At 28.7% G+C, this 16,109-nt stretch overlaps 6 protein-coding genes across 6 annotated transcripts; 4 read left to right on the top strand and 2 right to left on the bottom strand.

Annotated features, from left to right (window-relative positions):
• The first annotated feature begins 1,441 nt into the window (after nucleotides 1-1,441).
• LOC113792056 (uncharacterized) lies at nucleotides 1,442-3,107 on the top strand. Its single transcript, XM_027341925.2, has 2 exons — nucleotides 1,442-1,969; nucleotides 2,211-3,107. Exons 1-2 carry the CDS (start codon nucleotides 1,649-1,651, stop codon nucleotides 2,610-2,612), a joined length of 723 nt encoding a protein of 240 aa, XP_027197726.1. The 5' UTR covers nucleotides 1,442-1,648; the 3' UTR covers nucleotides 2,613-3,107.
• Nucleotides 3,108-3,153: 46 nt separating this feature from the next.
• Nucleotides 3,154-5,029, top strand: LOC113791830 (uncharacterized). Its single transcript, XM_027341666.2, has 6 exons — nucleotides 3,154-3,562; nucleotides 3,628-3,942; nucleotides 4,008-4,150; nucleotides 4,227-4,377; nucleotides 4,465-4,612; nucleotides 4,692-5,029. Exons 1-6 carry the CDS (start codon nucleotides 3,194-3,196, stop codon nucleotides 4,820-4,822), a joined length of 1,257 nt encoding a protein of 418 aa, XP_027197467.2. The 5' UTR covers nucleotides 3,154-3,193; the 3' UTR covers nucleotides 4,823-5,029.
• On the bottom strand, nucleotides 4,812-6,439 carry LOC113792055 (uncharacterized). The gene is made up of 4 exons (XM_027341924.2): nucleotides 5,890-6,439; nucleotides 5,665-5,832; nucleotides 5,445-5,606; nucleotides 4,812-5,371 (listed from the first exon to the last, which is right to left on the bottom strand). Exons 1-4 carry the CDS (start codon nucleotides 6,292-6,294, stop codon nucleotides 4,874-4,876), a joined length of 1,233 nt encoding a protein of 410 aa, XP_027197725.2. The 5' UTR covers nucleotides 6,295-6,439; the 3' UTR covers nucleotides 4,812-4,873.
• A 688-nt stretch (nucleotides 6,440-7,127) lies between these two features.
• Nucleotides 7,128-8,985, top strand: LOC113792054 (putative oxidoreductase YjmC). The gene is made up of 6 exons (XM_027341923.2): nucleotides 7,128-7,458; nucleotides 7,531-7,781; nucleotides 7,863-8,145; nucleotides 8,210-8,328; nucleotides 8,391-8,597; nucleotides 8,665-8,985. The coding sequence occupies exons 1-6, from the start codon at nucleotides 7,296-7,298 to the stop codon at nucleotides 8,722-8,724; spliced, it is 1,083 nt and encodes a 360-aa protein (XP_027197724.2). The 5' UTR covers nucleotides 7,128-7,295; the 3' UTR covers nucleotides 8,725-8,985.
• Nucleotides 8,601-14,810, bottom strand: LOC113792053 (uncharacterized). The gene is given in 5 exon segments (XM_075823340.1): nucleotides 8,601-9,922; nucleotides 10,248-11,412; nucleotides 11,465-13,258; nucleotides 13,260-13,350; nucleotides 13,409-14,810. Coding segments are annotated over 5 exon segments (5,517 nt in total). The 5' UTR covers nucleotides 14,674-14,810; the 3' UTR covers nucleotides 8,601-8,720.
• A 115-nt stretch (nucleotides 14,811-14,925) lies between these two features.
• Nucleotides 14,926-15,770, top strand: DCTN6-p27 (dynactin subunit 6). The gene is made up of 2 exons (XM_027341926.2): nucleotides 14,926-15,065; nucleotides 15,136-15,770. Exons 1-2 carry the CDS (start codon nucleotides 15,046-15,048, stop codon nucleotides 15,686-15,688), a joined length of 573 nt encoding a protein of 190 aa, XP_027197727.1. The 5' UTR covers nucleotides 14,926-15,045; the 3' UTR covers nucleotides 15,689-15,770.
• The last annotated feature ends 339 nt before the right edge of the window (nucleotides 15,771-16,109 follow it).

A 16,109-nucleotide genomic window follows, 5' to 3' on the forward strand; every position in this document is an offset into this window, starting at 1 on the left:
ACAATTAAAAACGTCATCACTGTTACATTAATTTTATATCGATTAAATTCCAATGCCATCGTTGTTTTTTAGGGTGTGATTTTCAATTTAAAAAAAATACCAATTTGAAATCAATAACAATGACAGCAACAACAACACCGTGAAATTATAATTTTCTATGCTCAATGATAATATATCTATTTCCTTAAAGATCCATAATTTTCAACTATCATTTGATAATTAAACAATTACAATGTCAATAATGAAGGAATGATACCAAATAGAAATTTTTCGAAAGAAATTCAATGATTTTTACATTTAAAAATTATTAATCCAATCAAGTTGATGACGATTTAAAGGAATCCCATCTGTTTCAAAATTATATTATCTATCAATTCCATCTATCTATCTTTCCAATCATTTTTCCTATCGATCAATTAATCAATTCAATTTTCTTGATGATCAAAATCGATAAGGATGATGATGATAATGATAAATATCATCTCTTTCAAATTTCATTACTTACAATTATATATTATATGTTTGTCATGCATACGCACAAGCACACGCGAATCATTCTAATAATTTATTGAGTTCGATTATTGATGACGATCGGTAGCTTTAAATTCGTTATCAATAATAATTAATTTTTTTATTATTATTAACAATTTTATCAGTTTAAGATCAGGAATGTCTCTCCCGTTTAACTTTTTTTTTATTATAACAAAAATATTTTTGCCATCATCACCTTCATCATCGATGAGCATCATCATCATCAAATTAAATCAAATCAAATCATAATACTGTACTTATTCTAAAATGATGGAATTTACGTGACATTAGCATGCTAAATGGAAATGTCCGATGAAGAATGATATGATATGGAAAGACGTTTTTTTCTTTGAAAAAAATTAAATATTTTTGGTTTTTCCCGCAGGTTTTTTATTTTTACTTTTACATCTGGTATAAAGAATTTTTTTTCTAAAGCATCCAGGTATATGTTTATTCTTGTTTGATGGTGTTTTGTGTTGAATTCCGGTGTTTGTGGGAAATTTAATTCGATTTTGATGAGGTCATCGAATGTTCTCGTAATACGTAGATTGTCTATGTTTTTGTTTTGCTTTGAATTTATTTATTTTTTTTCTGTAACTGGTTCTTCATCAACGGAAAAAAGATTTGTTTGAGGATAAAAATTTTTTGTTTTTTTCTTCTTCTTCTGAATAAGTCGGATGCATACGAAACGAACAACACAAACGTTGGTGTTTAGCTTCAGTTGCATTGGAAATTATCATCACCCACCGCTATGTTCATAGTTGAGGGAATTTTTTTTTTTGTTGTATCGTTGCAGTATCAACCACTTTACTCTCTTCATACATACACACACATGCAGACTAAATTCAACATGTATATCGTTCATAATCAATCGTCATCATCATTGAATGATTTTTTTTGGCGAATATATAAATCCGACCATCAAATCATTTGAATGAATATCAGAAACAACAAACAAACAAACAACTTGATAAACATTTCGAACAAAAACAACGAAATAACGATATTGAAAATAAAATTTTATAAATAAAATTTCATTCGAGACGAATCGATTTCCAATTGTTTTCAAATATTTTACTTTTTGAATTGATTAATTTCAACTTTTATAGCTTGAATCATGTATTTTCTTAAAATTTCGCTTCTTATTGTAATGATTGTCATGATCAACGTTGTCGTTGGATCTAATGATAATAATGATAAACCATCGGAATCGATTATAAATCCATTTTTAAACGATGATATGATTGAACCAGTTGAAGAATTAAATATTGAAGAACCATATTTATGGCAAATGGCAGCATTTGCAGCAAGACAAATGTCGGATAAACGTATCAAATATAAGCTAATGGAATTGACTTCGGCCGAGAAAATCGATACCATTTATCGTCTTCGTGTTACATTGAAAAAAATCTTTAACACCGATTATGATGCTAAAAATGTAAGTTATTAGTTAGAATCAAAATGGTGATTGATATTAAAACAGATTAAAGCTATATAATCTTTTTCCGATGAAAAATGATAATTAATTATGATAGTTTTTACAAGAAAAAAAATGTCAGTTGTTTTGTTTCACTTAGCTTTCTGATTAATTATGATTAATATGAACTGATATTTCATTATGATAATTTATTTTATAAATAATTTTTCATTTCATTTTTAAACTTTTTTATCATGCACAGAATGTTTTATACTGTACAGTTGAAGTGAATAATGATGGTCAACAATTGGAAATGGAAAATTTTGGCTGCACAATTCCGGCAATGATTCGTGTTCGTGATCGTAATATGGAAAAATCTGATTCATCCAATTCTAATTCAGTGGATAAAATACAAACAAATGAATATGATGCCAAACAACAACAACAACCATCAAAATATCAACCCATTAATAATGTTATTCCCAATGAAAAAACTATCGATCCAATTGAATTTAGAAAGGAAAAATTACAACAAACATTTTCATCACCATTTCTTTATCGACAGCCAACAATTTTTACCCGACCACAAATGTTTAGCTATTATCAGCCACGATCAACATATACCTATCAAGAGGTTCGACCAAATTATCGTTTCTATTATTAGATTAAATTATTCATTCATTCACAATTAATATGATGAAAATTGTGATTGAAACAAGAATGAATTAATCAACTTCAATTACAGAGAAAAAATTACTTATGCAACACGCTGATTCATTATCATTATCATAATCATCATTCTTATTGTAAAATAGCAAAACTAAATTATCTCATCATTTTCACATGCTAAAATCACAGAACATGGAATAATTATCATTATTTTTTTCTGTATCTCTCTTGATGTATGTGTGTAGCTTGATATTTATTTCATAAATGTATGTTTGTTTTTTTTCTTTTTTCTTTTCGTTGCTAAAAAATGATGTTCGGAAAAATTGCATTACTCATTCATTTTTACTTAATTTTTCTATCTTTGTTTGTACTACACATAATTCTCATATTCACATGATTCTCTTTATCGTTATGATATCGATTATTGGAATTTTTTTGTTGTTTTGCTTGAAAAATCCATAATGTAAATAAAAAAATTTTTAAAAAATAATCCTTAAAAAATATACGAAAACATGTTCCATTAGATTCATGGTGTTGAATGATCCTGATTCATAATTGTACTTTCATTTAGGAATCATGAACGAACAAGAATTGTCATTGAATTTTTTCGACAAAGTTTTCAATTTTATAAAATTGAAAACAAATTCGCTTCATAAAAACATCTATGATAGGCTAGAAAAACGACAATTACTAAAAAAATTTGACGATCAACTTGATCGAATGATTATCGATGCTCGTCTGATTGGATTGACAGACGATGAATTGACAGCTATTATAGTTAAAAATTTTGATTTAAATCATTCGAAGTTTTCGATATCATCAAAATATTTTAATCAAAAATTTATCATTGGTATTTCATTTTTTGTGTTATTGATCTCTTTTCTTTCTACATGTACCATATGTAAACGTTATGGAATGCGATTCGGACGACGGATTCTATTTCAAGTAAATTTATTCATTTTTTTGAAATTTAATGAATCTGAATGGTTATCAATTACATTGATTAATAGTTGGAAAATCATTGGAATTGGATGGACGCTTATTATGATCGATGTTTGCTATCTGCAACCAAAATTGAAACATCAACAACCGTACAAAGTTGGCCGATGATCAATCATGAACGATGCAATTATTGTGAGGATGTCAATCAAATATTTGAAATTCATGAAAATTTTACTGATGGCAACAATCGACATAGCTTGATGGATCGAATTACATTTCTTATTACCAACAAATTGCCCTTCATTTATCATGATGAAAATTCAGATGAAATTCGATCCTGGCCAATACGAAAGAATTTCAATCGTACAACCGATTTTAAAATGGTAAATTTTGTCATAATTTTTGACAATCAATATGAAACTGAATTCTATAAATCTTTATGATACAGCTTTATAATGAAACAAACTTTGATGGCCATGGAATTTGTATGTTTCGTTCAAGTTTGATCAATGTTAATAACCCTTATCAATTTTTCAATGAAATTGATGAATACGAAAAGCAACAAATTGATAGATCTTGGTTCGTACATTGGTAAGATAATTTATTCTTAAGAATTCTTATTTATTATAATTTTATAATTCATATTTGCTCAATAAAATCAATGCAGGGAAAATTGTGCATTAAAAGAGATTAAAAAAATTCGCCGCCTTTATCGACGACCTTCGATTTTTCCGCCAATGATTGAATTTAGTAAACCAAATTGGCTTCTTTTGTCAGTACATGATAACAATAAAACGATTAGGCGGACATTCAAATCGGTAGTATTATGATAAACTACTTGATCAGGCAAATTTTTTTCTATGATTTTATTTTTGATTTATCTATTTTCCACCAAAAAAAACTAGATATTACCATCACGACAGATTGATTTTTTAGTCGTCATACAGATACAAGGCCAAATTGAATTGTATTTACAAACAGCCATCAATGATTGCCAAAATATTTGCAAACAAAATTCTGTAAAATCAATTTTTTTGTCAGCATATCGTTCAAGTAATTTCCTTGTATAAATTTTTTTTCAAAAAATATTATCTAATATGAATTTTGTTTTCCTACAAAAATAAAAAATTAGTTGTAATCAATCCTAAATATTGGCAATTGAGTTATCGTCCATCATTATCAATTAAGGATGAAAAATGGAAAAATGATATCACAAATTCTACTATGAATCTTTCACTCATATTAACCGGTATTATTGTTTGATTAATAAGTTAAATATTTTATTGTTTGAGAAAAAAAATCTGAAAAAATTATTTAATAAACAAACAAAGTTTTATGTAGAGTTTGCCATGATTGATTATTATTATTATCATTTTTGTAATTGCTGTAGTTTGTTTCTCCATAATCTACTTGTTGATCATTTGAATGATAATTAAAATTGATGTTTGGATTATTTGTTGCCATTTGCATTTGAAATGGAAAACATGGTGCTGGATTTTGATTCACATTTGAATCATTTTGTAATTGCAACGAATCAGGATGATTATAATTTTGAAAATCATTATTATTCGAATCAAATACACTTGTTTCATAATTAGTGAACGATGAATTTGTCCACGAATTTGCCAAATTTGAATCATAATTGGCGAATGTACTTGAACTACTGCAATCAATCGACCATGATTTCGAAAGATTTTGAGTAGTAATAGATGCATTCGGCTGTGATTCATGTTTCTTTTTACGATGTTTACGCAATGAACTTGGATCGGTATAAGCATTTGTACAACCGGGATATTTACATCGACATGGTTTCTATAAGTGAAAAAAAATTTAATTATTAGTTGAATCAAATACCGGGAAAAAAACAACGACAAATAATAATTACCGGATCTCGATGTATTCGACGATGTTTAGCTCTATCGGATGTATTCGTAAACGTTTTCATACAACCATCAATCTCACAACAATATGGTTTCTCTTTTGTATGCGTACGTAAATGATTTTTGAGATTTTCTTGACGTGAAAAACTTTTTTCACATCCATCATACTGAATAGAAATAAGATAATTGAAATGAAATTTTTAAATTTTCTAATAAAATATTTACAGGACATATTTTTGGTTTATAACCAGAATGAACATTCATATGAATGATCAATTTATAACGATGATCGAATGGTTTTCCATTACGTTTACAATCATTCCATTTACAAACGAAAAATTTTCCATTCGCATGTCGCTGTAAATCAACATGGTTATGTTCAATATGATCTACCTATTTATTTTATATTACAAGATAAAACTTTAATGAATCTAGAATTTTAATAATTACCAATTCTTTTATGGTCAAAAATGATTGTGTACAGTTTAACCAATGACAAAAAATATATGATGATTGTTTCGATAGCCATTGGTTATCTCCATTGTAATATAATGAATTATGATGCTGTGTTGTGAGCGGAAATGATCGCATTAAAAATACATCATTAAAATTTTTAGAATTTTCTGTAGTCGTCGATCCGTACGAAGATGATATAAGACGCTCATTATTGTCATGACCACAAGAAACGAAAGAACATGTTGATGATATTTCTGTATTCGAAATTGTCGCACCAGATAAAAGATTCTGATATATTTTATCATCATTATCATCATCATCATCATCATCAACATAATCATTTAAGCCGGATAAATCAATTAATTCATCATTTTTTAAAAATTCCATATTTTCAGACATTATAAATCGTTACCAAAACCTTATGATTATGTGAATGATCATAATCTAAGCTAAAATAAGAATAGAACTTTAAATTTGATGTTTTATTTTTAAGAAAAAAAATTTGTTTAAATCGAAATTGTCAATCAGAATTTAATCGATGCATGTCAAGATGTAATAATAATCCATAGTGCTTAAGCTATGATTAGATTTCTATTTTTTTACACTGTAAAATACTTTTTGTTTCTTTTTGTCCGCCTTTTTCTATGATGTAAATTATCTAACAAAAAGATCATTGATGACAATTGATTTATTTTAAATCATTATCAATAATCATTTGATTAGCCTTGCAATTCATAGTAATTGAAAAAGAATGATCTTTTTATTGGATCGGATAAATGATTGTACTTTTTTTTCGGAAAACAAAAGCAATAATAAAAATAAAATTATCATCTGGATATCCTATTGTTTTTCCCATTGATAATGTCAAAAAACAAAAACTTTTTTTATAAATATTTTTAGATAGAATCTTTCTTTTGTGTGATAAAATGATCACGAGTATTTTAATCTAATCAATAAAATCAATCAAATTGTAATTTAAAATTTGTTTTCTCGACAGATTGAAAATATTTTAAAAAAAGAAAAAGAAAAAAGAAATTCTGTGCTGCTCTCTTGTATTGAAAATTTTAAATTTTTATCAATTTGGATTCTTCATCAATTCTTCAACTGAAATCAATATTCAATACGTATGATAATGATTTTAACCATATTTGGTAAAATCATATGTTAATCATTTTGAATGATTTTTTAGTGCAAACATTAGAAAAAGTTTTTTTTTCTTAATCAAATCAAATCATCTCATATTGCAATTGAGGATGAAATTTAAATCTCTGTTTTTTTTATCAACTTTAATCGGAATGCTTTGAAGTTATTAAATTAAAACGAGACTATAAAAACAATTTATATGATTCATAGCAACTTTTTCTTCGAAAATTAATTCGACAAATTTGAACGTTTTGAATATGATGGCAAATTCACGAATTGTTCCAGTTGAAGTGATGAAGAATTTCATCAAAAATATTATGATCAAATTGAATGTTGATCCATCACATGCAGAAAATCTTGCCGATGTTTTAGTAACCGGTGATTATCGTGGTCATTTTAGTCATGGACTTAATCGTATCGGTAATTATATCCATTATTAAATTGTTTTATGTATTTATTTATTGAAAACAAATATTTGATCATGATGAATAGAATTGTATATCAAAGATATACAACAAGGTACATGTAAAAAGGATGGAATTCCAAAAATTTTGAAAGAAACATCCGCTACAGCATGGGTAGATGGAAATGCATTGCTTGGTCCTGTTGTAGGTAAATTTTGTATGGAATTAGCTATTAAAAAAGCCAAAGAAAGTGGCATTGGTTGGGTAGTGGCTAAAGGTAGTAATCATTTTGGAATAGCTGGATATTATAGTATGATGGCACTTTCACACAAATTATTGGTAAATTATAAAATATTTATTTTTTATTAAATAATTTTAATCAATTTTATTTTATAAATCAAACAATAATCTTAAAAAAAGGGAATGTCATTCACGAATGCATCGCCATTGTTAGCACCAACCAGAAGTACAGAAGCATTTTTTGGAACAAATCCACTTTCGTTAAGTGCTCCAAGTAGTTCAAAGAATGATGATTTTGTTCTGGATATGGCTACATCGGTAGTTGCTCTTGGAAAAGTTGAAATAGCTAATCGTAAAGAAGAGAAAATACCACATGGCTGGGTTATCGATAAGAATGGAAAAACAAGCGATGATCCGGCTAATTTTCACGCATTGTTACCATTAGGCGGACCAGAACATTCTAGTTTGTATTTGCTAATTATCAAATTACAACTTGTTGATTTTTTTCTTGGCCAAAAACTTCTTAGGTGGTTATAAAGGTTATGGCTTAGCAGCTTTAGTCGAAATATTTACCTCTATACTTGGCGGCTCTGCAATGGCTCCAAATGTCCGAAGTTGGTCAGATAATCATACTGAAGCAAATCTGGTATAGAATTTTATTTTAACAAAAAAAAACAATTATTTTTATTTTTGAAAAAATCAAAAAAGGGCCAATGCTTTATTGCTATTAATCCGGATTGTTTTGCTCCTGGATTCAGTGATCGTATGAGTGAATTGAATCATAATTTACGAACACAGAAGCCTGCTGATCCTGATCGCCCTGTTTTGGTTCATGGTGATCCAGAACGAGCACATATGCAAAAATGTGATCAACAAGGTGGTATCGAATATCATATCAATCAAATCAAAATGGCTGTATGTATTAAATTGGTTTATTTTAAAAAATTTTTAATTACAAAACTTTTCACATAAATATAATTAGGATAAACTGGCTGAACAATTTGAAATCGAACCATTGAAAACAATTGCCGTTGATAATTAAAGAAAGTTCACAAAACTTTTAATGTCTATTCTTTCACATTTGATGTTGGCATTGGTCACATCTTTACTTATATCAAGACCTAATTTAGCTTTAGAATCTATGTTTAACATTTGAATTAATCGTTGTTCACGAATAACAAATTGTGGAAAAATTTTTTCGTTTTGTAATTTTAGTATGCCATTCCAGGCAATCATAACACCATTATCCGTACATAATTTAGAAGTTGGAATAAATAAATCGATTGCTTCATGATGACAATAATTTCGTATCATTCCGGTAATGAAACGATTGGCGGCACATCCTCCGCTAACAACTAATTTTCGTTGATCATAACTTGACAACATTTCCTTTTCATCCAAATATTGAAAAGCACGTTGCATGCGTTTGATTAAAATAAAAGAAATGACATATAAAATTGAAGCACATAAATCCGGAGCTTCGTTCAAAACTTCATCGGGTGATGTTTGATTATCAATTTCGAGTTGACGAATTGTTCGCTGGATTGCATTTAAAAAACCACTAAAACTAAAATTACAGGTTCGATGTCTGCTACTGTAAAGAGGATAGGATTTGACGCGGGTGAAATATGAAAAAGGATCACCATTTTTAGCCATCAATTCAATGGCTGAACCACCACTTATTATACTGAAAGGTGGTCCGAGATTTTTTAATTTCAAGGCTCTAGCCGCTTTATCCAATATATCACCCGGTGCATCATCGATTGATTGTCCCATTAATCGAAAATCTTCGACTCCTTTGACAAAACAAATTATAGAATGACCACCAGATATAAGTAATGCTACGAATGGAAATGACAATTTAGGATATTCAATCAAAGCAGTTAATGCATGAGCTTCCATATGATGAATTGGTATCACAGGGAGATTATATTTTGCTGAAAGTTTTTTCGCATAATTACAGCCAACCAATAGTGATAATGGTAATCCAGGTTTAATTGTAACAGCGATGGCTGAAAGATCAGTTGGAAACACGTTTGCATTATGTAAACAATTAGCGACACAACGATCAATGACGGTTTTATGGAGATCACGTGCTACAGGTGGAATAATACCACCATTTGAGACATGTAAAGCTGTTTGTGATGCACATACTTCTGAAATGATTTGTCCATCTTCATCAACAATCGCAATACCGGTATCATCGCAAGATGTTTCAATACCTAACATCAATGTACGTGCTAAAGAATTATGTTGCCTAATAATAGTATAACGCTCATAGAATTTCAAAAAATTAATAAATTTACACGAATATTTTTGAATTGGCTTTATCATTATTGAATCATTGAAAAAATATCAAAATTGATAATAAATTTAAAAAAAAATAAAATAAATTGAATGTTTTTGAATGAATAAATTCAACCAGAGCATGTTAGGAGCTGTTAACATACGACATGATGATGGTAAAAATTTTGAATTACAATAAAATTGAAAATCCAAAATTCAATCATATTGTTGGTTAATTTAATCCTCATTGAGGTGTATGTTGATTTTTCAATGGAAGACCATAGACTACTGAAGCACAACCATTTAAAAAACGTAATTTACATGCATCTCTGGCCAATGATATAGATTTGCAAAGTGAATTATTCTTTTTGATAGATATTTCTTGATCACGATTCCATCGTGGAAGCCAAAGTGTCATGAAACCATCCATATAAAGATCGATATCTTTGTCGGTAACATCCCATAATGTGCCAATGTATACTGGAGCGCCATTAATCAGGAAACGATATGCAGAACCAAAAACATCAGAAGTTTTCGTTTCTTTTGTCACACGGCCAGAACTGCAACCAACAACAATGGATAATGAATTCATGTTGACCACATCAAATCCTTTAGGAATTGCCCGATAATACTGACTGCCAGATCCATGACCCATATACACATAAATATCTTTTGTTTCAAAATTTTTTTCCAAATCCTGACCATCGGGCACAGTTCCAACAAAACCAGTCCATTCATTTATGGATAAAAATGTTTGCTTGAAAAATGCTTCAGTACTTGCTAAATTGGAACCTGGATTCAGAACATAGAAGGTTTTTTCATCATCTATTCCATCATCAACTAATTGTTTATATTTTTCATAAAGCAAGGAAGCTATCTTCACTGAGGGAATACGAAAAAATGGCTGGTTCCTTTTCCGTAGACTAGGAAGTGATTCGAAAGGAAATTGATTCAATGATGGATCGATAATTAATCCGACTGGTTCAATATCGTTGAAGAGTTGGTCCAATTTATCACTTTTCATCCATGTGGTGAAATATTTTTTTCGAAGTTCTTCATATTGACTTATGAATCGATTTTCATTTGTCTGAAATAATATTTGTGCAGCGATTTCAGCCTCTTCGGCAGTGAACAATACAATCGATTCGATGAAAATATTCAATAGATTTGAATCTTGACATTCCAATTTCATTTCCTTGGCAAGATCAAGTATACATTTTCGAAAACTTGTACAACAAGATAGATATTTTCTATTATTCGGTTGTCCCATGAAAAATCCTTTTGCTAAGCCAAAAACATGTCGTTCGGTCATACACAATAAACTTTTTAATTGAAAATCAGTTTCGAATCGCATTCGCCAGAAACTTTTTTTCTCTGTTTCATGTATTGAAACACTATTCAGTTTCATGATTTCAGAAAATTCATCCATGAAAAATTTAATGTCCTATATGAAAAATATTCATTATTATTAAACACATTTCTAATCGAACACTAACCTTTTGTTGATCACTTTTTATCTTAACAAAATAAGGCTGATATCCATTCTGAAATCTACATAATAGCAGATCAGGATTATTGGTGCCATTTTCGATCAATTTGATTTGCACAAATCGCCATGTTTTCGGTAAATTATGCATATATGAATTGCAGCCAAAATCTTCATTTCTAAATCGTATCGAATCAATATCATATTGTGGATGTTTTGAAGCATTGATTTTTTTGAATGTATTAAATAAAAGTCGATAACGGAAACAATGATATGAGGCAGTCTCGGCCAAATGAAAACATAATGTTTGATTATTTTTGGCCATAAGTTTATATAATTTGTAAAAAAGATAATGTAATTGGGAATATAATTTATGACTTGGATGACAACCAATATAACTTATTGCTTTTTTCAAACATTGTTTAACATCTTCATTGGTAATTGAATCCAAATTGCAATTTTTATCCATCTCATCAATATTGAAGAGTTTACTGAAATACAAATTTGTTTCGGTCGTTTCTGTTTCATCATTGACTGTTAAAGTGGAAAAAAGTTGGGAAAGCGATTCATCGACCCAATGACAATCATCATCAACAAAAACACTAAATTGTTCACCATTCTTAAATGTAGACAAATCAGTATCGCTCTTTTTTCTAGTAAAAGCAACAGATTTGGAATTTGGTTTTTTGTGATTAATTTCCTTCGATAATTTTGTATTAGAACTTATTATTGACTCGTCCTCATTATCATTAAAATCAAGATCATCGTAATCGAATTTGAAACCTTCTCTACGTGTTCCTTCTGTGACCACCATTCCCTTACGAGTAGATTGTATTTTTTCCAACAAACTTTCTTTATATTCTTTGGCAGCACTACATAGTAAATCTCGTTTTTTAGGAGCTTCGAAATTTGTCACTTTTTTTCGATTTTTTGGAGATGGTGTCGACATTTTTTCCAATGAATTCGAATCTTGCTTTAAATTATCCACCAAATGATGGGTGAATAATTTGAAGATCTTTTTGGATTTATCAACTAATTCAACGTTTTTCTTTAGTTGTTTATAAAGAACCAAAGCACGATAATAAAACATCTGTGTACGGTGAATTCGACTGCTATAAGAATATGTTGAAATATCAATCAATCGATTTAAAAATGGTAAAGCTTCCAAATGATTATCCGATGAGATTAATACATTGATGAAAAATGTATTCCAAAGCCAGAATAATTTTTCAATTGGTCCATTGACTATCTGTTCTTCCATTGTTGTTTTCAACACGATTGTCGTGTTTGCTGATTTCAATTGTTTATTCAATTCGGGCAAATAAATTTTCATGGTAAAATGTTCAAAAAAATTCAGCAAATTAATATACCGTTCTTTACAGATAAGATCGACATTTTTTGTTTCTTCATAGATCAACATGTTTGATATCATGTAATGTAAAATATAGAGTTGAAATAGATTAAATATTGAATCTTGAGGTAGATGACTAATAGTGTATCGAAATTCTTTCATAAATGATTTGGATAAATTTTCAATCGGAATATTTTCACGATAAAAATTTGAATGTAAATCTTCATTGTCATTCGAATTTCCGCGGCCATCATTAATCAATTGTTTTAGGCTTTTATAAAGTGCCTTGATCGAATTAGGATCTTCATCTTGACCGCTTGCTTCATCTTGGATATTGTTCAAATCGTTGAGTTTAAGATTGATTTCATTGTCAATATTTTCACTTTCTTTTATCGATTCTTTTGATGATATTTGGAAAATCTCTTCATTGCATATGCTATGGCCACTAAAGATTCTTTTTGAAGAGAATCATCTTGATTTTAGCATCAATATGGAATGCATTTTGAATATCATAAAGAGCGCCAATTAGTCGTAATTTTCCTAAACTAAAAATTTTCAAATTACAATTAGCAAAACAATAACTTACAAACAAAAATAGTTTACCTGAATATATTCATTGTAACAGTGAATAAATTGACGGCTAATTTATAATAGAAAACTGGATCACTATTCATTCCATTATTTAGATTAAAGTCTAAAAATGTTTCGAAAGAATTTTTAAATATATTTAATACAGTGAATCGAATCCACCAGACATCATTGACATGAATTGAATTGAAATTATCTGGAAAAAACATTGTGAAAAATTTCCATCGTCGACACATTCCAACGGACATTTGTGTGGGCTCGATGAATTCATTAAGAAAATTTTCAAACGAATAATTAATTGAAGGAAAACGTGATGCGAGTGAAAAAGCTAACGCTTTAATCGTATATCGTTTGATTGTTGGTTTTTGAAGATATTCGCTTTTAATAAAATCTTTTAGTTTCATTGAAATTTGTTTACCATTTCGATTACGAAGTGATAATTCACAATATAAAAGAAATATATTACATCGTTCAAATGAATTAATCCAACTGTTGTCTTCCATTTCCAAAAATTTGATATGACCAAAAAAACGTTTATAATATGAAGCAGCTACTTTGACGAATCCAAGTTTCAATAGAATACGTAATAAATTACATTGAATCAAAATAGTATTCTCATTTTGAGTTTCATGTGGTGAATAATATTGATCAACAAGAGACAAAGAAAGATTAACAACTCTAAATGCATATAAGTCCAGGCTATAATATGAAAATATCTGAAATAATGCATTCATGTTGGACAAAATACCGAAACGATCGAGAAATGATGCATTCAATACAGACTCGGTTTTACCATATTGTAAACCTTTTTCAAACATTTGTACAGCATCAATTAAATTTTCGATTAGTTTATTAAAATTGGATACATTAATAATGTCATTATTTTCGGCTATGAATGAACTTTGAGTTTTGAAATCTAAATCGTTGACAAAATTTTTCTCCTTTTCTTTACGAATTTCTTCAGCAGCTTTATGTAATCGACTTTCATGTTCGCTCAAAAACATTACACAGCTATGGAACATTGAATGAAATCTTTCCAGATAAGTGGTGGCCAATGCAATATAGGTGAATGAACGAATCACACAAAAACATCCCGATTCAAGATGTTGATGAAAATCATCTATAGTTGAATTTAATATTTGTTGATCATAAGTTTGCGATGTTATTCCCTGTTTTTTTAGCCAAATTGCCTTCTTCAAGATTGATTCGAATAATGTACATTTGGATGATCGACGAGATTTGGAATTACTCGCAGAGATTTTATCGCCCTTCATTTTCATTAATTTGTTTATTTTTTTTATAATTTAAAATCTGAATAATTGAATAAAGAAAATAACAAAAAAAAGCACGCACACACACATTTGAACAAAATAAATATCTTCGAACGTTTTGGCTCACGGCAATAAAATGACAGTTGTAACTGAAATGCTAGCGTGTTCATCAATTTTCTCAATTCAATTGTAATGCTCGTTTCTGATTGGCTATTCAGTTTACCTGAAAAATTTATGAAAATTTTTATGCGAAATTTTTCTCGTAAAGTTTTCGCTAACAGTTATAGACATTTTTAGCATTTGTTGATAAAATTGTTATATTTTTTGCAAATTTTGTGTTAAAAATTTATTTTTGATATTCATATTTATTCCTTATCCATCATGTCAATTAATAAAGAAACGTATGTGAAAGAATTGGATGTATAGATTTTCTTATTGATATTTTTATTTCTAATTTTTTCTTTATTCAAGTGTTAAAATATCATATAGTTCGATAATTTGTACGGAACATACAAGAATCGAAGGTGATGTTACAATTGGATTGAAAAATGTTATCCATCCAACAGCTAAAATAATAGCCGAATGTGGTCCAATTATTATTGGTGATTATAATCTTATTGAAGAAAATGTTACGATTATAAATAAGACACCGGGCATTATAATGATGATCGGTAATCATAATGTATTTGAAGTTGGTGCCAATATACAAACACCACAAATTGGTGATCATAATGTAATGGAATCAAAATGTCATGTTGGATTGCGTACCCGTATAACAAATGGTTGTGTAATTGGTGCAATGTGTAATATAAATTATGATGAAATATTAGCTGAAAATACTGTTATATATGGTTCAAGATGTGAACGACGTTTACAGCATGAAAAACCATCCGTGCAATTATCACAGATTGAATTTTTGGGAAAAATTTTACCAAATTATCAACGTATTGAAAAACCAAATTATCGATTACCATCGACAACCGCAACAACAATTCAATCACCGACAAATACAACGAATACCTGAACAAAAAAAAATAAAAAATATTGTGCATATAATCCTTAATTAAAATTTTAATTAAATTTTAATAAATTTTTGAATTTTTTTTATCCGAAAAAAAACATCGATTTTAATCTTTTTTTTAAAAAAAAGATCATTTTAAGTCTGTCGTTGACGTTCGTTATCCTCCCGCCTTCAATCAAATTACAGCGGTATCTCGATTAAAAATTGTGCAATTCGAATAATTCATTTTTCAAATGAAAAAAATTGATCAAAAATATCTTTTTAAATTAAACTTATTTAAGATTTTTTTTAATAAATCAAATGAATTTATAATGATCAATATTTCCATGGCTAAGTTATAATCGTTATTATATCAACCAAAATACCGCTGTAATTCAATTATTCAAGAAAAAAAAAGAGTATGCGAAGAAATAGAAAAAAAAAC

This window comes from Dermatophagoides pteronyssinus, unplaced genomic scaffold (genome assembly GCF_027571235.1).
Source record: "Dermatophagoides pteronyssinus isolate colony J.1.1.1.1 unplaced genomic scaffold, Derpt_VIB-CSIC_2022.12 sq0026, whole genome shotgun sequence".
NCBI classification, from domain to species: domain Eukaryota; kingdom Metazoa; phylum Arthropoda; class Arachnida; order Sarcoptiformes; family Pyroglyphidae; genus Dermatophagoides; species Dermatophagoides pteronyssinus.